At 39.9% G+C, this 25,000-nt stretch overlaps 1 protein-coding gene across 1 annotated transcript in view; it reads right to left on the reverse strand.

The window, feature by feature from the left end:
• Positions 1-25,000, reverse strand: part of caskin1 (CASK interacting protein 1) — a 165,939-nt gene that overhangs the window by 62,402 nt on the left and 78,537 nt on the right. Inside the window, 9 exon segments of the mRNA XM_088069345.1 lie at positions 1,719-1,837; positions 2,746-2,850; positions 7,368-7,613; positions 12,570-12,687; positions 15,044-15,138; positions 15,936-16,044; positions 16,676-16,784; positions 20,565-20,695; positions 20,845-20,940. Coding sequence (XP_087925471.1) covers positions 1,719-1,837; positions 2,746-2,850; positions 7,368-7,613; positions 12,570-12,687; positions 15,044-15,138; positions 15,936-16,044; positions 16,676-16,784; positions 20,565-20,695; positions 20,845-20,940 — 1,128 coding nt within the window.

Raw genomic sequence — 25,000 nt, forward strand, 5'->3', positions numbered from 1 at the left:
CTACCCGTCAGTCAGCGGGGTTTTAATTTTGCTGTGTGGATATTTCAGAGGCTTTAAAAAGTGCCTCTCTTGCAGTTTTAAACAGCGTGTTTGCTGAAAATGTCTGGCGTGCAGCTTTTTTAGTAAATAACCACCTTTAGAGAGCTTCAAACTAAGAACACACTCAGTACAATGTCTCTGTGGTTATAAACGACCCGAGGGCAGCGGATAACGCTCGTATTTTTACAAGCAAACTCAAGAACCGCCTTTATAGTCTGGCTTTTGATTTTTATCCTCTCAGTTTGTTTTATTGATTTATATATTATCTTATTCTATTTTAGTATCAGAATTATCATTAAACGAGTTACTATCTAATTTTATCACATTTTACAGTTTTATCTTTTAGTGTTTAATTATCTAATTTTTATCATATTTTACTGTTTTATTATCTAATTTTATCGTATTTTACTGTTTTATCTTTTAGTGTTTAATTATCTAATTTTATCTTATTTTACTGTTTTATCTTGTAGTGTTTTATTATCTAATTTTTTCATATTTTACTGTTTTATTATCTAATTTTATTGTATTTTACTGAGTTACCTTTAATTATTTCACTTTATTTTTTAACCCTTCCTCCAGTGTTTCCTCAGTGTGACATTTTTCTGAGCTTGAATGGACTGTGGGTTAGGGGGCTGGCGGGGTCACGTATTCTTTTTTTATTTATCTGTTCGTCTGCTACATTATTATTGTATGAAAAGTTCTATACAAATACAGTTTGACTGATTGACTGATTGATTGATATATATATTGGTCTGTGTGTCTCGGAGTGTGTTAAAGTGTAGGAGTGAGCGATGAGCCTCCAGGTAAAACTTTCCAAGTCTGCACTGTCAGATAAAGTGACTGCAGTCTATTAAATATGATGCACAACACTTTTATCACCGTCTCATCACCCAGTGACTCATCAGATTCTGGAGAAAGCGTCTGCATTTGTCTCTCCTTTAGTTTGTCTTTCTTCTACGGAGGCCCTGAGAGGCAAGTGAGTAAAAAAACAACACAAAAACAAAAAACCTCTAGATCCATTTGTGAGATCTGATCTGAATTTTTTTTTCTCCTCTGTGTTTGTGGGTCGAGAAAGTGTTGCATCAAGATCATTTTCAAGTGTTTGTTGTTGTAATAATTTTGGGCTCAAGAGGCTGAAGTGCACCATGACCCCACGTTCTAAAACGGGATTAAAAACACTCACGTTTTCTTCCACGACAGTTCATTTCTAAACATGACGTACATAATTAGAAGTTAAATAACATAACAAACATCATTTTTTTAGTCATTTTAGAGTAAAAATGAAACTGAAAAAATGGCAAATGACAAAAAAAATCGGCAAAAAAACAAACAAACAACAAAAAAAACTTTTCACTTGATTTTAGAGATGGAAAAAAGACTATATTCTAGAAATATTATATCAGCAAAACCTGTTTTTACCTGGCAAATTTTTATAGACTTGTTTTTATAAGATCTCATCTTTTAATTATTTTACTTACTTCCTTTTTTGTGGTTTTATTGCCTTTTAATTTCTTTAATCTTTTTAAAATTTGTTTTAATTTTATATTGACATTTTGCGTCCTGCCTTGTTAAATGCCAGGCTGTGGGGGAGGGGCACAGTGCAGGTGTGTGTGTGTGTGTGTGTGTGTGTGTGTGTGTGTGTGTGTGTGTGTGTGTGTGTGTGTGTGTGTGTGTCGTACCTTAACCCCCTCAGCCTGTGCATGGAGGATGTGTGCAGCACTGCCGGCGCTCTGACCGCTGCCGGACGACCTCACACTGGTTACACTGCCAGAACTCCCCACACTGCTGCGGTCTCCACCTGTAACACACACACACACACACACACACACAGACACACACACACACACACACACACACACACACACACACACACACACACACACACACACACACACGTACCAACAAAAAACACAAATGCATTCACACGCATGCAAACAACATGTATCGATTTGGTGCAAACAGATGTACACATGCAACACACAGATGGATGCACACACAAACACACCCACCCCCGTGCACACGCACACGCACGCGCACGCGCACACACACACACACACACACACACACACACACACACACACACACACACACACACACACACATTGAGTGGTTTAGCTGGTATCCAAAGCATCGTGGTAACAGGTGCGACTCTCCTTTGAAATGCACTGGGCAGCATGTGGTCGGATGGACAGGACAGACGGACGGATGGACAGACGGACGGACGGACGGACGGACAGGGTGACGGACGACTGAGCGACAAACACAGAAGCGGAGTAAACAGGACACGCCTTTCACACACACTCTTGTCTCGCTCTCATGCTCTCTCCTTCCTAATCTTTTGCTTCTCTCTCACACGAAGACGTCTCCAAACATCCAGCTGGACAGACACACAGACTGTGGACCGATGCAGACGGCGGTCCCACACACGGCCGCTGAGTTGTGCTAAGCTTCAGATGGAGGGAGCAGCAGGACATGGGGGTGGGGGGGGGGGGCTGTCAGGAGCAGGTCAAAGAGTATCTGAAAGCCTTCGTGGTGTTTTCGGCTCAGTGAGTAAATCGGTAAATAAATGGATGAGTTCTGCTCGTCGGCACGATTTGGCAGAAAAGCCTTTTTTTTTGTGAACAGACGTCAGATACTGTTTGACCCCCGGAGGTCGGAGTTTACGGAGTCGGGGGTTGTGGGCTGAGCGCAGCGCGGCTTAGTTACCTGCCACGGGCTTGCGCAGCACCCAGATCTCCTCGTTGGAGCCTCCGTGGGGCCCGCCGGACGTGGTGGGGGAGCTGTGAGGACTTGCCTCTGAGCCGCGACAACCTTCAACACAGAACACCACTGTTAGCCGCTAACCGACCCTAAACCGGCCTGGCAGCACCCGGATCCTCTCGCTATCAAAGATTAGCATTTAAAGCAACAAAATGTGATGTTTTTGTCAACTTTGGGGCAGCGGAATAACTAAAGATACAACTGACAGATTATTGGTTGATGGGGTTAACGTGTTAGAAACGTACCAACACTTTAGCATTATTTTGAAGTTGTTTTTCTGTCCATATGGTGAATGTATAAGTCCAAAATTCGCTCTCCTTTTTGCTCTCTTTTGATCACCGCCATTTTATGAGAAAAATATTTTTTCTTCTTTTTTCAGGTAAAGCGTCACTACGTTCAGCAACTAGCTGCTAATGTTGCTATTTGGTAAAGCTGGAAGATGTAAAACCAAAACCATGAAATAAGAGGTTAAAAAAGCTCTTTTATAACCCTTTCATAACTTTATATTCAAACGACACGCTGACATTACATGCAGTTATCTGATTCATTGATCAGCGCAGCTTCAATGCTTAAAATTATATACTTTGTTTTCCTAAACTTGAATTTCAAACCATGATAAAACACGAATAAAGGAAATAAAATCAGCATGTCCTAACAGAACAGTTATAGTGGTAATTATTAATTCAGCCACATAGTTTTTACACCACTACGTTATATTTGATATTATGTTAACACAGTTATAGCAGTTATGTTGAGTTTTGATCCTCCGTTGAAGCTAAAAGTCTCCAAAATGGTTGGTTGAGTCCAGCTGCCGACACTCCCGTCACCGGGACGTGAGGCGAAAATCACCTCAGTTAGCATCGACTCGGCGTCCCGGCTCAGACTCGGGATGAATGACTCCACATATCGAGTCAAACTAACAGGTCCTGCATGTTCTGTGTGATCACACCGTCTCAAAAATACTACGAAAACTAAACGACTAAACGACTGACTACTAATTACTTGTGCAGATTACAGCTGCTGTAACGATGCTTTCAGCCAAATAAGAGCTAAGTGGGGCTTAAGTACATTTTTTTGTGAGAAAGATCAAAATGACAGAGGGGCCAGTAGGAGAGCAGGGTGATGGGCTTTTTTGTTTTTTAGGATAATAAGGTTCACTCTTACACACTTTCATCCATACACACACGCTCACACACAAACACACACAGAAATAAATACAGCATATATATATATAGATATATGAAAACATTTATATACCCATAGTACATAAATAAATCCATAACATGAATATCTGTGTATATACACATATATGCCATAATGTACATACACATACATATATAATGCATCCGTACGTGTGTGATTATATATGTAAGCCTGGTCAGAATGGGGCTGCTGTAGTGCATTTGGAGAGAGTCATAAACCATTATAACCATCTTAATAAGGGTGTATAAATGGTTTATATGTGTGACCGACGGAGAAACACACATTTCAAAGAGCTGTCTGCTTTTTCGTAACGCCGCAGCGACTTCCTGTGGCCATTTTGAATCCTTCCAAGTCAAAGTCAGAAGAAACGGTCTGTTTTCAAAGACTCTGAACAACCTTTAATTTGACTTTAGTCAGAAACAAGCTGCCTTCAAGGCTCATCGTCCGAATGTAGTTACAAGTAAAGGCATCATATTTTAATTTTGATTTCAGTGCTGCATTATATGGGAGCCCATTTCTGCCAATATGATGGAAGGAAATATCCTCTACGAGAAACTTTCTCAAATTAACGACCAAGTATCCAAAAGAAATGACATCTTAAACTACCAAGAAACCTTCCAAAAATAATGAGTTATTATATCAAAATAATGAGTGTATCAAAAAATATTTGTTACTCTATCAAAATAATGAGGTAGTATATAATAGTAATATTTAGTTAGCATGTCAAAATTATTAGTATCTCAAAATTATGACTTTGTATCTCAACAATGAGAAATGTTTTCAAAATAACTTTCTCAAGGAAATGACTTAATATTCCCAAAATAATGGTATTGCCTTTCAAAATAATGAGAAATCTACATAATGAGTTAGTATCTGAAATTAATGATTTAGTCTCCAAAATAATGGCTTAGAATCTCACAATAATGACTATCTCAAAACAATAACTTTCACAAAATCACTGATTTATCTTCATGATGAGAACTTTCTCAAAAATATTGAATCAGCATCTCTAAATATGACTCAGCATCACTACATAATGAGAAACTTTCTAGAAATAATGACAGTTTAGTTCCTCATTATTTCAACATGTTAAGTCTAAGTCATTAGTTTTGAAATGTCATTTCTTTAAAATTATAATAAGAAACTCAATTTAAGGAGAATTTCTTCTTAGCAATGTTAAGAAAATGTTTTATGAATGGAAGAAAAAACAATTAGATATAAAAGTCATTATTTTGGAGAAAGTTTCTCATTATAATGACAAAAAAAGATCTTTTTACATCACATTGGCAGAAATTTAACAGAATTTTTGTTTTTGTATAAACAATATGAGAAGAAATCGACTCTGCTGGAGGAAACAAAATGTTGCCCAGCGAAGGCTCCCATTCACAGAGCAGAAAGTTTACAGTCAGCGAGCATCTTACCTGCAAAGCATCCTGGGTGACATTTTCTAACAACCTGACATTTAATAACTTGATTTCTTTGCATGTAATACATAAATCCAGCATGTATTTTTAATATTTTGTGTTCAAGAAGCCGAGAATGTGCAAAGCTCTTCAGAAATCTGTGAAGTATGAATTATTTCCAATTGCAATTTCTTAGACAGAAAATATCACCCATTAATGTCAAAAACAGCAGCAACTCCAATAAAAACCTCAAACTTAACTGTCAGAAGCATCAACTCTGTTTCAGCACATCAGAACCTTTTACAGACTTTTTTACCCGGCAAACGTTTGCTATAAAAGCTCTAAATTTTCCTGAAATATTCCCACTTTTCAGCATTACCACACACACTCACACACACATTTAGGGTATAATGTGGGTTAAAAGGTGGCGTTCAAATGATCAGACAATAACACACAGAACAGGCAGAACAAAAAAACACACACATGTACACAGTCCGGTCAGGAGGAGGTGTGTATGACTGGTGTGTGTTCAGGGAACTAGCAGGGTTGTGGCGGTGGCGGGGGCGGTGGTGATGTACGGGGAAAGAACAAAAGGAAGGAAAAATAATAAGTGCAAAACAAAATAAAAAAGGGAAGACATTAAAGTGAAGCACAACTCAGGAGAACAGAGGTCTGCCGTAACATGGTGAGCTCGCCTCTTTTTCACCAGCAGAAATTCACAAACGGCTCCTATGTGAGCAGATCAGGAGCCTCATTGTGAAATCATTAACGAGACACTGACGATTATAATATTAATATCACAGCTTTTAAAGATGCAACTGGTAGGATGTTAAAATACGGTGGCCGACGAGTGCAAACGCGCTAAAACTGCCCAAAACATTTCCATACAGAGCCAAATTATGTTACCAACACAAAACAATATTGTAATTAAGGTTTTACATTGTAAATGCACTCATAAATCATGAGCAAAAAAAACATTTCTATGTGAGTTTTTTTTCTGTCCAGAAAAGACGTGTGTACAATGTCCATGAAGACATCTTTATGACCTCCAGAAAAGACATATACTACATACATCATTTTCTGGACGTAGCATAGATGTCTTTTCTGGACATTTGCACGACATTTCATATTATGTTGTCATGGGCGACTGATATTACATTTGTGGGAACTTTCCCTGCATTTGTGGGCTTTTATTAGATTAAAAGCTGCATTTTACATTTTTGGTTCATTACATTTGTGGGCTGTTTTTTTTTGGGGGTGTAATTGAATAATTAATTAATTTTAATTTTTTGCCCTTGACGGCCAACGTACAAAAACACCAAAGATACAGTCAACCTTAAACTACGAAAGGTAATGTTGTCAGACATGCACACTATAGTTTACATACCAACCAAATCCAGCGTAACAACGACTACGATGACTTCATATGACGGCAACCACTAAGTAAAGTGGTGATTGGAGAACATGATTCATACAAAAAATAGAGTTCGATTGTCTGAGAATCTTCAGGATCACAGCTGTAACGGCCCCTTTACACTTGATAAGTTTTGGGCTGATGAGTCTTTATTTATCTTTTGCATATTTCATTGCATATGTCCATTAACTATAGAGCTCTCATTTACACACTAACGAAACAACAGCGAGTGTCTCTATGACGTTAGACTCTAAAGGGTTAACTCTGGCTCTTAGTTATGGAGATGACAACAGCAACAACAGAAAAAGAAAAGTTATACAACATGAGCAACACATAAAATTACATAAATAATGATTCATAACAGAAAACTTCAATGGATGCCTTCTTGGGAAAAAATGTAAAAGTCCAATTATAAATTTGACATGACCAACGAGAAGCAGAGCTTTGATTTACGGGCAGAGGAAAGCATCCCTTGAAGCTTTAATAATAATAATCAGAATAATAATTAGAATAATAATAATAGAAATAATGAAAAAGGGGGCGTGTACCTGGGGCAGTGGGTGTGTCTCCCTGTGGGGTTGTCACGGGCGACTTGTTATAGCCAAAGGAAGTGAAAAGTGGAAGCAGTGGCTGATGGGAATGTGGTGGAGGAGGAGGCGGTGGAGGCAGGATATGGATCTGATGGAACGTGGTGTCGTTGCCGTTGACTACCGCGTTGGCAGGGGCAACCGTCGCCGGAGGAACCAGCGGTATCTTTTGAAACTGTTGAGTGCAAATGACTGTGCTGGCCAAACCTGGATAACAGCCACCGTGACGACACACCGACACACACACACAACCAGCCAACAGTGAGTCACCGCCACGGAAACAAACAAACGACAAAAACCAGAGAATTACACGCAAGAAAGAAGAGGAGGGGAAAGAAAAATTAAAAACAAAGGCTGAAGTTACAAAATCAAACAAAGATAATGGAGGACGCAGCTGATGTTAGAGGACAAAGTCGACAAAAAAACATGAGAAGTGAAACGTACGGAGGTGAAAGTGGTGAAAAATGCTGAAAAGTGGTGAAAATTTGTGAAAAATGGTGAATGGATGAAGAGGAGATGAAAATGAGCTTCTTTTTAATCTTTAAGTGTGTTTGAATAAGAAATAATGAATTATCAGAGACATGGACTCGAATCACGAATCTGATGACTTCCGACTCGAAAAAAAAACCTGTGACTTCACACGGACTTGAACAATTTGACTAGGAGTCGGCCGATTTTGGTGCTTCGGGGCCGTTACCGATATTGATTATGAGAACTTAATGAGACTGATAACCGATATTTGGAACTGATAAAGATTTACAATAAAAATGAAAATATTTCTATCAAAATTAAGAATTTGGGGGTGCCCAGTAGCTCAGTTGGTACAGCTGGCGCCACATCGCTAAGTCCTCGCCGCAGCGGCCGCAGATCGTGATCGGCTGACACTTGACGAGAGAACCGGAGCACGAAATAAAGCCGTGGCAGACTCAGCTTTGATTTGACCAAAGTGCAGGAGGAGAATGACGCCTGAACAGAAAGAGTTAACAATAAGAAAACCCCTTCCTGCAAAACTGCAAATGTAACTAAACTCAAGCAATCGGCGCTCTGTTTGTTTGTTGTTTAGTTATTTGCTTGTTTTCATTTTCTTTTGTTTGTTTTTCTTCTTGTTTTTTTTTAAACATGTTTATGCTCATTGTTGTTGCTTTCTTACTTTTGTTCAATTTCCAATCTAATATCATTACTTCATTTACTGATTTACTCTGTGTTTGGCTATATGTATGCCCTGAATGGTGAATAAAGAAAAAATAAATGAATAATAATAATAATGTTCACATAATGATGCAGTTGAAGTGAAAAGAAGAGATGCAGAGAGAGACGAAGAGACTGAGGAGAACTGGTGGGAAAAGAAGAATAATTAGAGACTGATGAAAAACAGCTGAGCAAATGAATCCTGCTGAAACAGCTGCTGAAGCCCCAAGTGTGTGTGTGTGTGTGTGTGTGTGTGTGTGTGTGGGGGGGTGGGTGTGTGTGTGTGTGTGTGTGTGGGTGTGTGTGTGTGTGTGGGGGTGTGTGAGGGGGTGTGTGTGTGTGTGTGTGTGTGTGTGTGTGGGTGTGTGTGTGGGTGAGGGGGTGTGTGTGGGGGTGTGTGTGTGTGTGTGTGTGGGTGTGGGGGTGTGTGTGTGTGGGTGTGTGTGTGCGGGTGTGTGTGTGTGTGTGTGTGTGTGTGTGTGTGTGTGTGGGGTGTGTGTGTGTGGTGTGTGGGTGTGTGTGGGTGTGGGGGTGTGTGGGTGTGTGTGTGTGGGGGTGTGTGTGTGTGTGTGTGTGTGTGTGTGTGTGCGTGGGTGTGTGTGTGTGGGGGTGTGTGTGTGTGTGTGGGGGTGTGTGTGTGTGTGTGTGGGGTGTGTGTGTGTGTGTGTGTGTGTGTGTGTGTGTGTGTGTGTGTGTGTGTGTGTGTGTGTGCGTGTGTGTGTGTGTGTGTGTGTGTGTGTGTGTGTGTGTGTGTGTGTGTGTGTGTGTGTGTGTGTGTGTGTGTGTGTGTGTGTGTGTGTGTGTGTGTGTGTGTGTGTGTGTGTGTGTGTGTGTGTGTGTGTGTGTGTGTGTGTGTGTGTGGGGTGTGTGTGTGTGTGTGTGTGTGTGTGTGTGTGTGTGTGGGGGTGTGTGGGTGTGGGTGTGTGAGGGGGGCGGTGGGGGGACAGACATAGAGAGAGACAGACATACAGACTGAGACAGAAAGACATCACACCACAGAGAGACGGACGGATGGACGGACAGAGACGTGCAGACGGACACGTATACACAGTAAAAACCCTGCGAGCCGCTCTGTGGCGGCGCGGCGACGCTCTGCGGTGACGGATGGAGGTGAATGTGCTCTGTAGATCAGCGTGGTGATAAAAAGTGCAGAGAGGCGGTTAAAATAGATTTGAGGAAAATGACACATCAGCTGGTCGGCTCGCCTGATAAGTAATGAGAAGACGACACCGGAATGATACCTGGATGACCTTTGACCTCGCTGTAAGTTTACACAATGAGCACATCGAGGAATACTTCGACGTCTTCGTGGCGGTCGCTTATTTTCCTTCCTGCTGCTCGTTAGATAAGACGACGGAAACACTCTCACATCTGAAACAGTGAATACAGCAGCTCGCTCTGAAGCACTTTGGAGACACTATTAACCCTTTGACACCTGAGCAAACTGGCTCCATTTCTTTGATGACCCAAAAATAAGCAGGTACAAGATAATTACCAGAACATTAGTTAAAAAAAAACATGATACAGAACAACCTGGAAAAAGTGCTTTAAAAATCAATAATTAATAATAATTCTGCAATAACATTTTAAATATGCAATTATCGATAATGAAATCTAAAATGAAAGCAGATTCTGCAGGATGTGGATGTTTCTCAGCGGCTTGTTTGTACAACTGACTCCATGAAAGTTTTTTTAATGCTAATTATTTTATATCTATTTTTATATCTATGTCTATATCTATATCTATAATTATTGCTTATCAATGGGGCCAACCTGATCAAATAAAATAAAGTTAAATAAAATAAATATAGTTTCTTTCCCTAGTCCCATTATTATTTTTAAATTCTAGTCAAGTTGAGTTAAACTGTCACAATAGATTCAAGATAAATGGCAGAAAACATCTTTATAACTTCATCTGCATCAAACTAACATCTAAGAATGAAAAATGATACTTAATACAAAGGTTTCCCATTAACCCTTTCAGTCCTGGAGTAACATCACTCTTCAGATACATTTCATAAGTATCTGAATTTTCTGAAACTGTAGGAATTTGGTTTGATTTCCTCGTGTGGAAAAGGCACTAAAAAACATTAGCAGATTTAGAAAATGGTTTAAAAAAACTAGGGAAAGATTTCTAGAGAAGAAAGAAGAAAGCTATGAAAAACATATCTAAAACGGTCATAAGTACATGTACAGAAAAAATAACAACCAATTATTCAACTTTGAATAAACATTAAGTTAGAAAAATAAACTCTCTCTCTCTTTTTAAACAAATTTTCAGGTAATTTTCTTGTACTTTTTAGTAATTCTCCTGTTATTGTTCATTGGTGCCTTTCAATGCTGTAAAAGAAATCAAGCCAATTTACACGGTTTGTTTGTTTTTCTTCTTGTTTTTTTTTAAACATGTTTATGCTCATTATTGTTGTTGCTTTCTTACTTTTGTTCAATTTCCAATCTAATATCATTACTTCATTTACTGATTTACTCTGTGTTTGGCTATATGTATGCCCTGAATGGTGAATAAAGAAAAAATAAATGAATAATAATAATAATGTTCACATAATGATGCAGTTGAAGTGAAAAGAAGAGATGCAGAGAGAGACGAAGAGACTGAGGAGAACTGGTGGGAAAAGAAGAATAATTAGAGACTGATGAAAAACAGCTGAGCAAATGAATCCTGCTGAAACAGCTGCTGAAGCCCCAAGTGTGTGTGTGTGTGTGTGTGTGTGTGTGTGTGTGTGTGTGTGTGTGTGTGTGTTATTGTTCATTGTTATTGTTCATTGTCCTGTTATTGTTCATTGGTGCCTTTCAATGCTGTAAAAGAAATCAAGCCAATTTACACGGTTTTCAAAGGGTTAAATTGTGCAAAGTGAAACTGCGAATACAAAATACGCCGAATTGAGTCAGTTTTGAAATAACTCATTTATCGCAAAAAAGTTTTTGCACTCCCACGAGGTGATTCAAAAAAAGCCAAATTTTTCCAAACTGCAGTGGAAACCCTGTTCAGTGAGGTCACAGTGAGGTCACAGTGAGGTCACATGACGCTGTGAGGTCACAGTGAGGTCACAGTGAGGTCACATGACGCTGTGACATCACAGTGAGGTCACATGACGCTGTGAGGTCACAGTGACGTCACAGTGAGGTCACAGTGAGGTCACATGATGCTGTGAGGTCACAGTGAGGTCACAGTGAGGTCACATGATGCTGTGACATCACAGTGAGGTCACATGACGCTGTGAGGTCACAGTGAGGTCACAGTGAGGTCACAGTGAGGTCACATGACGCTGTGAGGTCATGAGGAATGATCTCATGTATAAGGGGCTCGCCTCCGTGGCCGGGGATTGGAAATAATGGCGGCTAGTGCGGTGGCTGCGATAGAAATAAAGCTGCACTTGAAATATCGCTGAAGTTCAGCAGAGCTCTGATGGAAACCCGCCTGTATTCACTGAGCAGACATGAGAGTGGTGTCAGTCTTCTGATAATTAACAATAACCGTATTTTCCACAAATACGGAGCTGATATCGATCAGCGTGTAACCCTACGAGTCAACAAGGAGACCTGAAGGACCTGAAGGACCTGATCAGTCCGACAGACGTGCGGATGTTTTCGGTGTCTGTTTTCTCATCACTTCACCGTCAGGCTGAACTCTGAAACTTTTCTTTCATGCGCTCAAAATATTGTGAAGCTAAAACATTAATGTGCGGCGATGCCGGCCGGGACTGAGCGGCTGCACGCCTCGCAGACTCTCCCCGTGTGTGAACGAGATCAAACGCTCTGATTTGATTCTCACTGGAGATTTTAACCGATGAGACGTGAGGTTACGGGACCTCCTCCAACATCATTCATTCACTTTATGTCTCTCCTCTTCTTCTTTTTCTGCGTTTAGTCCGAAAAATGTGCGAAATGTTCCCATGACACTTTATCAGCTCGGTCAAACACACTCACATACACACAGGAAGGAGGGCACACACACACCTGTGCGCTTGCTGATGACCTCCACCATGGTGGAAGGGAAGTAGCCCACTCGGTCATTTCCTGTCCGGTTGTCATGGATACAGCCTTTCCAGCGTCCGTCAGGGTGCTGCTCCAGAACCTGTCAGGAGGACACGTTAAAACCACATCACACCTCAACTGGTTTATTAATAATTCAACATTATTTCAATGTTTTCGCCTTTAATAAAAAATGTTAATAAACAGGGTTCACACACATTTGTACCGATATATTTCCAGGACTTTTCCAAGACTTTTCCAGGACTTTGAGGCAAATTCTAAAGACCAATCATTCTTCTGAAACAACCATTAATAATCTTTATCCGTTCTTTTTCTTTACTACAAAACTGCTCTGTAAAATACATACATTATCAAAAAAGATAATGAATTCAGAGCAGGATTTGAATTAAATATATTTAAGGGACTGACTGTATTTTTCAGGGGAAGGGGAGGTGCAAAAAGAAGGAGGCAAATAAAAATAATAAATAATAATAATACAATTTTTTTTAAGCACTGGTGGGTGACTTATGTTATTTATTTTAAAATTAAAAAGTTGTTTATCGTGTAAATTTTTCTTTAAAAACTTTGGCCTTTTCTTAACATTTTTTGCCGATTTTTAAAGGATTTTTGTTTCCTTTAAAAAAGTTTGGGCATTTTTTCTCTTTAATTTTTATGTTTTTTAAAGACAAAAATTTCAAAAATTTGGGCAATTTTCAAAGACAAAAAATGTAATTAAAAAAAATTAGGCAATTTTTAAAGAAAAGGTTTTGACAAAAGAAAACCTTTAAAAATGTTTGGAGATTTTTGACGAAAAAGTGTTTAAATTTTTTCTATAACATTTTGGGCAATTTTTAAAGAACAACTTTTGGCATTTTTTTTCCTTTAAAAGTTTTAAAGATGCCTTCCATCTATATATATATATATATATATATATATATATATATATATATATACACATATATATATACAGGTTTGTGAAACAAAAAATTCAAAGAGAATTCCAGGCCTGGAAATGGCTATTTCCAAACTCCATAACTTTTCCAGGTTTTTCATGTCAGTATGAACCCTGTTTGAAAAACACTTAACTGCACTCAGAGCCCCTGAGGGAGCAGTGTACAGCACGCACCGCTCTGCTTCCTGATTACAGTAATAAGAGCCCTGAGGCTGCATAAATGCTCATAAATATTCACGAGTGGTGGGCGGACTGCGATGTAGCAAACGAATACATTTTTCTGTAAAACATTTTCGTAGTAAATGAGGGAAACTGGAAACACTCAGTGTTGCATATTCATCGGTAATCTCGCCAAACGAGGATTCTCCGGCTGATGATGCAACTTCCTAACAGGAGGTTTTTCAGGGTGACGCTGCGGAAACCAGCCGGCCTTTATGAGGTTAATTTATCCAAACGTCTCATCGATTCATCTGCAGCAGAGACGCTCCACCGTTTCAAAATCCTTCCTTCTCCTGACTCTTATCATATCTGACATCTGAGCACCAAAAGCCAAATAAATAAAATCATATTATTTTTAACAGTTGTAACATATTAACAGAGAATGAGTTGAATACAATTCAGTAAATGAACGCGCTGAAACCCGAGTGAATGTGCTCGATTTCTTTCTTCACAACAAATGACCCCAAAATCAAAGAAAAAGAAAATTACCTGAAGCATTTTTACAAAAAACTTAAAAAGCAAAAACAGAAAATTACCCCAAAAAGTGCTAGAATAAAATAATGATAATAAATGTAAATAATAATAATTATAGCAATTATAATAATAATAAAAATGTAATTCTGTAACCTGATTTTTAGAATATAATGATAATTATGAATACTGTTTTCTTTATATTTTTCCCCAGTTATTTGATAATTCTCTAATGATTCTCTCTCCCGCTCTCTCTTTGTTAAATCTAATTTCACCTAATCACCAATTTTTTCTTTTTGTTCTGATTGTCTTTATTTCCTTATTCTGAAAGAGATAAAATATTTGTCCACATTTCAAAGGCTGAAATGCTCGAGAAGGCAGCAGCAGAAAACACAGGGTTAATTTGTCCCGCAGAAATATAATAATAACAGGAGGCTGACGCCGATGCTCTCTGGCGGCCTGCTGAATACGCACAGCAGTGTTCCTGTGAGGTAAGTCTTCTTTATATAATAATAATAATACATTTTATTTATAATTATAATTTTATTTACATTTCAGAAAAATCTCAAAGTGCTACAAAATAAAAGCATAGCATAAAAAACTGATTAAAAAAATAAAAGCACATTTAAAAGTCATAAATAAGAGCAAATGTTTTATATAACTGTCATTTTATATAATTATATAATTTTAATTAGCACTATTAGTATCTCTGTGTTGCTTTGAATCACTGTATGCCCCGAGGATTCCCTCAAACTATGAAACTATGGAAATAAATACTGTGTGTGTGTGTGTGTGTGTGTATGTGAGTGTGTGTTACCGTTATGACGTCTCCTGCTTTGATGTTGAGGCTCGTCAGGTCGTAGTTGTTGCAGTAATCCTTCAGAGCTCGAACCTGAAGAGCCGCTGACGCATCTGAGACACACGAATCATAACGTACATGACAGAAGTGAATATTATTCATTATTATATTATTATAATTCACATTATGTGTGCTTCAGATAATAACGTGTTATTGTGTCCACGCGTCTACATGACGCACAATAACACAGTTTCAGTTACTGAGCGTCTCTTTAAAGCTGAACGCTGTTCCGACACTCCTCAGCTTCACGCCGCCGCCTCACGGCGTCTTTACGTTCTCATTCATATATTCAGCGTTCAGCGCACAATTTCACAACATCATCAACATCATGATGGAAAACAACAACAGAAGCAAGGTATACATCCGTCCCTCTGTCCATCCGTCCCTCCCTCCGTCTCTCTGTCCCTCCCTCCCTCCCTCCGTCTCTCTGTCCCTCCCTCCCTCCCTCCGTCTCTCTGTCCATCCATACCTCCCTCCCTCCCTCCCTCCGTCTGTCCCCCCCTCCCTCCCTCCGTCTCTGTCTCTCCCTCCCTCCTCCCTCCGCTCTCTGTCCTCTCCCTCCTCCCTCCTCTGTCCCTCCTCCCTCCCTCCTGTCCCTCCCTCCTCCTCTGTCCTCCTCTCCCTCCTCTGTCCTCTGTCCCTCCTCCTCCTCCCTCCTCTCCGTCCTGTCCCTCCCTCCCTCCTCTCTCTCTCCCTCTGTCTCCTCCCTCCCTCCGTCTCCTCCCTCCTCCCTCTCTCTCTCCATCCGTCCCTCTGTCTGTCCCTCCGTCCCTCCCTCCATCTCTCCCTCCATCCGTCCCTCCCTCTCTCCGTCCCTCCGTCCCTCCGTCCCTCCGTCCCTCCGTCCTACCTCTCAGCAGCTGCTTGATCTCTCGGCTGGCCTGCGTGGCGGTGAACTGGTAGACGATGTCGAGAGCCGTCTGGCTGTAGGTGTTTCTCACGGTGGCGTTGATGCCGCTCTGCAGGAGAGAGAAGAAGAGATTCGCAGAGTTTTTCATTTCATTTTTTGTTTCATGAAGCAAAGACAGAGACTGTGCTTCTATTAGAAGATTCAGAAAACAGAGCGAGGGGAAACCACTGTGAGCTGTGTCATCGTAACCTGAGTAAAGTCATAATTAAAGGGTTAAAATAATTATAATATTGTACAGATGTCAGGAGGTGCCATAGAGGGAAAAAAATTAAATCTAATTAAGAATAAACATTAATAAATAAATCAATGAATAAATAAGATTTGAAAACAAAAATAAAGAGAATAAGAAAAATAAATAATTTTTAAAAAGCTGGTGGTTTTTATTGGGACAAAATGTTTTATTTTACTTTATTAACTTCTATCTTTATTACTTTAATGGTTAAACAAAACAATTGTAAAACATAAATAAATAAATTAATGTTATAACCACAGTTTGCCCTCATCAGGATTATCCCAAAACTTTTAAACAGCACATCCTGAAGGCTTGATCCAGATCAGAACCAAGACTGGATTACGAGATTCAGTTTAAATTCAGAATCCTTTTTCTTTCCAACAAGACATTTTTAACATCTGACGCTCCGACAGCTGAACTGTGATCATAAAGGAGCGTTTCCACAAACCTCCAGCAGGAGTCTCACGGCCTCCGTCTTCCCGCACAGCGCCGCTTCATGCAGCGCCGTCCCCGCTTTGGTCTGCCTGTTGATGTCAATACCTGCCTGGATCAACAGTCTGACAACAGAGGACAGACAGAGAGACAGAGACAGAGTCAGAGACAGAGACAGACAGAGAGACAGAGACAGAGTCAGAGACAGAGAGAGAGACAGAGACAGAGACAGAGACAGAGACAGAGACAGAGACAGAGTCAGAGACAGACAGAGAGACAGAGACAGAGTCAGAGACAGAGAGAGAGACAGAGACAGAGACAGAGACAGAGACAGACAGAGAGAGAGAGACAGAGACAGAGTCAGAGTCAGAGACAGACAGAGAGACAGAGACAGAGTCAGAGACAGAGAGAGAGACAGAGACAGAGACAGAGACAGAGTCAGAGACAGACAGACAGAGAGACAGAGACAGAGACAGAGTCAGAGACAGAGAGACAGAGAGACAGAGAGACAGAGACAGAGACAGACAGAGAGACAGAGACAGAGACAGAGAGAGAGACAGAGTCAGAGACAGACAGACAGAGAGACAGAGAGACAGAGACAGAGTCAGAGACAGAGACAGAGACAGAGAGACAGAGTCAGAGTCAGAGACAGAGAGAGAGACAGAGACAGAGTCAGAGACAGAGAGAGAGACAGAGACAGAGACAGAGACAGAGACAGAGAGACAGAGACAGAGAGAGAGACAGAGTCAGAGACAGACAGACAGAGAGACAGAGAGACAGAGACAGAGTCAGAGACAGAGACAGAGACAGAGAGACAGAGTCAGAGTCAGAGACAGAGAGAGAGACAGAGACAGAGTCAGAGTCAGAGACAGAGTCAGAGACAGAGACAGAGTCAGAGACAGAGACAGAGACAGAGAGAGAGACAGAGACAGAGTCAGAGACAGAGACAGAGAGACAGAGACAGAGAGAGAGACAGAGACAGAGACAGAGACAGAGACAGAGACAGAGTCAGAGACAGAGTCAGAGACAGAGACAGAGACAGAGACAGAGACAGAGACAGAGACAGAGACAGAGTCAGAGACAGAGACAGAGAGAGAGACAGAGACAGAGTCAGAGTCAGAGACAGAGTCAGAGACAGAGACAGAGTCAGAGTCAGAGACAGAGACAGAGAGAGAGACAGAGACAGAGTCAGAGACAGAGACAGAGACAGAGACAGAGACAGAGACAGAGTCAGAGACAGAGTCAGAGACAGAGACAGAGACAGAGACAGAGTCAGAGACAGAGACAGAGACAGAGACAGAGACAGAGTACCTCATGCTACGCTGCAGTGTATAAAATGAGCATGAGTTCAAAATAAAGATGTAAAAATGTGCAAATCTAAAACAATAAACAAGATAAACATAAGCGAGAATAACAATCAGAACATAATCAATAAACAATATGACCTACATTATTAATTATTTTATTTAATTTTTTAATTATTTAATTATTAATATCCCCTGCATTCAAAAGCTGGAGGAATACTGAAGAACTGCAATACTGCAAATACTGCACCAAATACTGCAGTTAAGACACCTTAAAGGTCGTACTGCAGGTATGAAATATGATGAATCAGTGACGTCATTTTAACTGTTGTCTGTGTTTAGAGGACTGACGCTCTGAGGGAGGAGCCATAACCACGAGTGTGTGTTCATGTGAGTGTGTGTTCATGTGAGTGTGTGTTCATGTGAGTGTGTGTTCATGTGAGTGTGTGTTCATGTGAGTGTGTGTTCATGTGAGTGTGTGTTCGTGTGTGTGTGTGTTCATGTGAGTGTGTGTTCATGTGAGTGTGTGTTCATGTGAGTGTGTGTTCATGTGAGTGTGTGTTCGTGTGTGTGTGTGTTCATGTGAGTGTGTGTTCATGTGAGTGTGTGTTCATGTGAGTGTGTGTTCGTGTGTGTGTGTGTTCATGTGAGTGTGTGTTCATGTGAGTGTGTGTTCATGTGTGTGTTCATGTGAGTGTGTGTTCATGTGTGTGTTCATGTGAGTGTGTGTTCATGTGAGTGTGTGTTCATGTGAGTGTGTGTTCATGTGAGTGTGTGTTCATGTGAGTGTGTGTTCATGTGAGTGTGTGTTCGTGTGAGTGTGTGTTCATGTGAGTGTGTGTTCATGTGAGTGTGTGTTCATGTGAGTGTGTGTTCATGTGAGTGTGTGTTCGTGTGTGTGTGTGTTCATGTGAGTGTGTGTTCATGTGAGTGTGTGTTCATGTGAGTGTGTGTTCATGTGAGTGTGTGTTCGTGTGTGTGTGTGTTCATGTGAGTGTGTGTTCATGTGTGTGTGTGTTCATGTGAGTGTGTGTTCATGTGAGTGTGTGTTCATGTGAGTGTTCATGTGTGTGTTCATGTGAGTGTTTATGTGAGTGTGTGTTTATGTGAGTGTTTATGTGAGTGTGTGTTCATGTGAGTGTTTATGTGAGTGTGTGTTTATGTGAGTGTTTATGTGAGTGTGTGTTTATGTGAGTGTGTGTTTATGTGAGTGTTCATGTGAGTGTTTATGTGAGTGTTCATGTGAGTGTTCATGTGTGTGTTCATGTGAGTGTTCATGTGTGTGTTCATCTGAGTGTTTATGTGAGTGTGTGTTCGTGTGTGTGTGTGTTCATGTGAGTGTGTGTTCATGTGAGTGTGTGTTCATGTGAGTGTTCATGTGAGTGTGTGTTCATGTGAGTGTGTGTTCATGTGAGTGTGTGTTCATGTGAGTGTGTGTTCATGTGAGTGTGTGTTCATGTGTGTGTTCATGTGAGTGTGTGTTCATGTGTGTGTTCATGTGAGTGTGTGTTCATGTGAGTGTGTGTTCATGTGAGTGTGTGTTCATGTGTGTGTTCATCTGAGTGTTTATGTGAGTGTGTCACTCGTAGAGCGGCACGCTCCTCTTAGTAATCAGCGCTGAATAGAAACAGAAAAATACTTAACTGACTACAGTTGGAAAAATATTACGCATTTTTTTTTTTTTTTTAGGAGGAGGTGGTGCATAAAAGGGGGGCATGTCAAATAATCCTCTGAGCACTGCGGAGGGACTAATGGTTTTTATTTCAGTGTATGGGAGGGACATACAACTTTAATGTCTGTATCTTGTATTGATTTTACCACTGATATTTTGGCGATTTTTTTTTTTTGCTTTAAAATTTTTGCTGATTTTTAAAAACATTCTGTGATTTTTTTTCTTCAAAACCTTTTGGCATTTTTTCAGATTCTTGGCAATTTTATTCCTTTGAAACTTTTTTCTATTTTTTTTTTATTTTGATAATTTTTTTTCTATTAAATTTTTGGGTGATTTCTTTTTTCTCCTTAGATTTTTGGCAATTGTTTTTTCTTTTAAATGTTTGGATGATTTCAAAAGAAAATATACCTTCCAAACCTGCAGGATCACCAAAATATTAATCACCAAAATTATACTTTTAATTTCATTGGAATTTGAAATTTTCGACGGTCCTTTAACACATCGTGAGGAATGAACTCGAGTCACTCAGGGAGGCTCAACGAAAGATATTTGTAGCTTTGGGGAGGATTTAAAAAAACCTCCTCTGAAGAATAAAGAACAGCCTCTCAGGCATATTCTCATGTTTAAAACTATATCTATACATACATATTTAGATCCATGGCTATTTATACATCACCGGGGCTGAAAGACGTCACAGAAATACTCGCTCCGTGTTTGCTCCGCCTAATCGGGTCTTGTTGTTCTCTGTTGTGTTATTTATCTGTTTACTCAGCGAGCTCAGCGGGACATTCAGCCCAGTGACTCATCAGAAATGATGCGTCTGAGCGACAACAACCTCGGGGACGGACTCAGTGTGTGTGTGTGTGTGTGTGTGTGTGTGTGTGTGTGTGTGTGTGTGTGTGTGTGTGTGTGTGTGTGTGTGTGTGTACCTGATGATGTCTATGTGTCCGTTCTTGGCGGCCAGGTGGAGAGGAGACGTCCCGTTGGGGTCGGTGGTGTCTCCTTTTTTGGGCTCCAGCAAAGCAGCACACATGTTACTGGACAACAACAACTGGACCACCTACACACACACACACACACACACACACACACACACACACACACACACACACACACACACACACAATAAAACGTGAACAACACATTCGATGGTTTCTGTCGACAGTCCTCAGCTGCGGCTGTTTTTAAACGCAGACTAAAAGTTCTTACCCCGACTCTGCCGAACTCGCAGGCCAGGTCCAGAGGGGTTTTCCCTGCGTTGTCTACAATACACGGGTTTGACTGGTGCTGCAGCAGCATCTCCGACTGGAAACACAAGACACACAAAGACACACACAAAGACACACACAAAGACACACACAAAGACACACACAAAGACACATGAGGGCAGAAGAGCAAATATTAACCCTTTAAAAGCAGCAATAAAAAAAACGAGATTTCTGCTCATTGACTGATTGATTGATTGATTGATGTCATTTCTTCAAATGCTTCATATCCCTAAAATCTGTACAGATAAAAGATTATCCAAATCAATTAGCCAATGATTAATACATTTATTGAAATTGTGTCATTTTTTTAAAAAATGCAAAAATCAGCACTTTTTCCATCAAACGTTATAAAATAAACAAAAAACATGCCGATCCAAAAATGTTTCTACATGTAGAAACAAACGAAAGATTAAAATACACGAGTCATTTGCACCATGTTCGTTATTTTTTTTAGATGCTGCGTCATAACCGTCGTACTCCCGTGCCGCGTCACTTTTGCATGTTTTGCAGCTAACCACTTCCTTGTTTTGTATAACGTGAAGTGCTCTAAACTTTTTTGGCATGAAAACGTTCTTCCGCCATGCTTCTTCAAAACGCCGGCTTCTCCCGTCTGCATGTGACGTAAACAGTCCCGCGACACAGCGAGTGACATAATAATCGCGCGACACAACGAATCGATAATTTGATTCATTGCCAACACATTTAATAATCCTCTGTAATCGATTTTATTGAGTCGTTGTTGAAGCCCTAATTTGATTATAACAACGCGTTTTAAAATTGCATTATTAAAGTACTTTATTAACTTTCTTATAACCTTATTCATTAAATATTATTATAACAGCAGTGTATTCAACGTTATTATTTGACTGTAGCTGCTTTAGCTTTATTGTACTTTATTTAACATTATTGTATTTGCAGTTCATTCAATATCTTTTATTTTAGTAGTTAATTAGTTTATTTAAAAATATTGCAATATATATCGCATATCACAATATTGCTTTAAGTCAAGTCAGTTTTATTTATAGAGGCCATTATCACAAACATGGTTCGCCTCAGAGGGCTTTACAGTGTGCGACACCCCTCTGCCCTCAGACCCTCACATCACACAAGGAAAAACTCCCGAAACGTGAGCGCACGTCACACAAAACATCCGTCCATGCTGAGCAAACATGTCACGCTGTGTTAAAAATCAAGAGATGCAGATGTTCTCAGGGAAGCACAGCTGAGCAGACAAACTCAGTACGGCACACAACATCTACAAGTGCCTCTAAACAATCATTCAGAGCTCAGCTCAGCGGTTTGTGAGCCTGCTGTCACGTAAAAAATGCACCTCAGATCACCTCGAGTTTGCCAAAAAAATCACGATATGGTAGTGAGTCACAGAGCGACGCAGTGAGCTGCTTTGATTGACTTTATATCTGTTGCAAACAGCTTTTATTTCCTTCATATTGGGGGGGGGGGGGTGATACGCATACATGTATTGATGTTTCTGCTTTATACTACATGTATGTACAGACACACACACATATATATGTATGGATACATACAGTATACGTGTACGTGCGTGTCGAGGATCAGTCATGAGTCATGACCAGGTACCACACAGATAAAAAAACGTGAAGTCAACACAGTACAAATATCTGCAGATGAAACAAAAACCACTGACTGTGACAAAACACACCAGCGAATGTTATGCAAAACCTGATGATTTCAAAAAATTAAAAACCAATGAAGGAGTAATATTACATCTGTTTTTTTATATGTCTGCAATAATTAGTACTTCTTCTTACCATGAACACGTTTCAAGGACACTGGAATAAACCTTCCTGTGGATGTCTACAGTTTAAAATGATAAAAACTGTTTGTTTTTTTGGCTAAATTTAGCACGATCTGTCGCTCTCAGTTTTTTTTGCAGGATGACTTAACTTCTAGATGTCTTCTAGATTTATTCTGCACATCATAGAAATGTTGTACTTATTTCTGTTTTTTATTCATTTATATTTTAATTATACCACATCGATCAGACAGCCGAGAGGGGAGGGGTTACATAAAGGGTTAATGAATACCTGTAAAATGTGTAAAATATACGGGGTACATAAAGGTATGAATTGGTTATGTATTTATGATTTATTATTTCACTCTGCAAAAAAACGAAATAAAAATTTGATCACATAACAATCTGATGCGAAAAGGCAAGTTTTGCCAGTTTTGGAGTGAATGAGGACGCCGCTCTGTTTCAGAGGAGCAGTGTGACGCAAAGAGAAAGCAAAAGCTCGGCTCAAAAGCGCTGAAAGACTAAGAGGGATAAATTCCCAGCAGAGGAATTAGTTCATTGTGCTTTCTAATGCACCTAAAAAAGGAACAAATTAGGAGAACGCGGCAAATTAGATTCCCTGGTCCCCCCCGATAAAAACGGTCTGGCCGAACTTGTTGATATCGCGAGCGTCTCCAAAGTCTCGTCTGTGCCTCGCCGGATGTTTGATGATTCATGTTTTAATCTGTGGTCTCTTTCAGTTTTTGTCATTTTTCATTGATTTCTCTGTGCGCGCCGGGAGCGGCCGCGGATTAGAGCCTCAGCCCGGTTTGTTAGCCGGTATAAATCATGCTCATTTAATCAAACAGCAGCAGCGCTCTTCGGCGGATGCTGAGCGGCGCTCTCCTCCGGCCGATGCTGGCTGCTGTATTTCACTGTTGAAGCTTTGGCGAGTCTGCAGCAGCACTGCAGGAAAAACTCTGAGAGGACATTTTTTTGTTTCATTTTCATTCTTGACTTGTTTTTCATAGTCTCTTTTGTTTTTTTACATTTTTGACAATATGGGCATTTTGAATATTTCATGGAGCAATGCACTCAGAGGAAGAACAGGAAACGACCTCTGACAGTTTAAAATACCTGCATCAAAAATAACCAGCAGGTTTTTAGGATGATTCATTCACGCTCTTCTTTAGCAACACGGTCACAAGGTTTAACGGCCGAGTTTAAAACATCCACAGTTTGAACGTCAAAGGCCAAAACTATTGTTTGAAAGTGGTGGCGCCCTCTATGGACCTCTATGGAACAAATCATTTCACACGTATGATTCAACATTATTTGATGGTTTTCTTGTGTTTTTCGTAGAGAAAACAGAGCTGCACCAGTGCCGGAAATTTCAGGTCAATCAGACTTGTGAGGGGCGTGACCTCTCAAAAACCGAATTTTTGGGCCTTAACCCTTTGAAAACTGAGAAACTTCTTTAAAAAAAACAAGAACATGGAAATAAGACAATGAGCAACAAGAATTTCCCCTAATATTTGCAAGATGTTAGCAAAGAGTTACAACAAAAAAAGCACAATAAAGTATCAGGAACAAAATGTGCAAAAATAAAATAAAAAAGATAAATAGAAAAAATTATATTGTTTTTTTCTATAACCTAATTTTTAATATAAAAGAACATTATTTTAATATAATTTCTGGACATTTTCTCTATTTTTTTAAATATATATTTTGACTTTTTTCTCTACAGATGTTACAGAAGTTAATTTCAGGCAGTTTTCCGTCACTTTATAATAATTTCTTGCATTTTGCAGGATATTTTATGCCAAAAGAACTCAAAGAAAAGAGATCAAAACAATCTTCTCAGGTTTCAAAGGTGTTACAGCTTGTGAATGATATCAAAACACAGCACAAGAGAACTGATGGCGATCCAGGTTTCCAAGGGTTAATTATATCGCACCACACGGCCAATTTGCAAAATATGTTTTGAGCAGCTCATAACTTCTAATGCCCGGTGAAGGTTTTATGTGTCAGTGATGTACCATCTCACAGGAATTTGCAGAAACATTTCCGAGGAGGAAGGATGTGATTTTTTTTATAGATCTTTCTCATTAACTTCTTTCATAATAAAGTGACATTTTCAGCGAATACGCCACAAAATTACTTTCATAAAAGCTACCAAAGCTGAAGCTTTAAAGGCGCCAACAGTCACTGAGAACAATGACTTCTCTCAGCCTCTGCGGCAGCTAACTCTGCTGTTTCAACACTGAAGGATGATGAGTCTTATATGAAGCTTTTCTATGAGTCATGTGACGTTCGTACTCATGGAAATCAGATAACTGTCTCG

This window comes from Plectropomus leopardus, chromosome 18 (genome assembly GCF_026936395.1).
Source record: "Plectropomus leopardus strain MGB_pleo_1.0 chromosome 18, ASM2693639v1, whole genome shotgun sequence".
NCBI lineage: Eukaryota > Metazoa > Chordata > Actinopteri > Perciformes > Serranidae > Plectropomus > Plectropomus leopardus.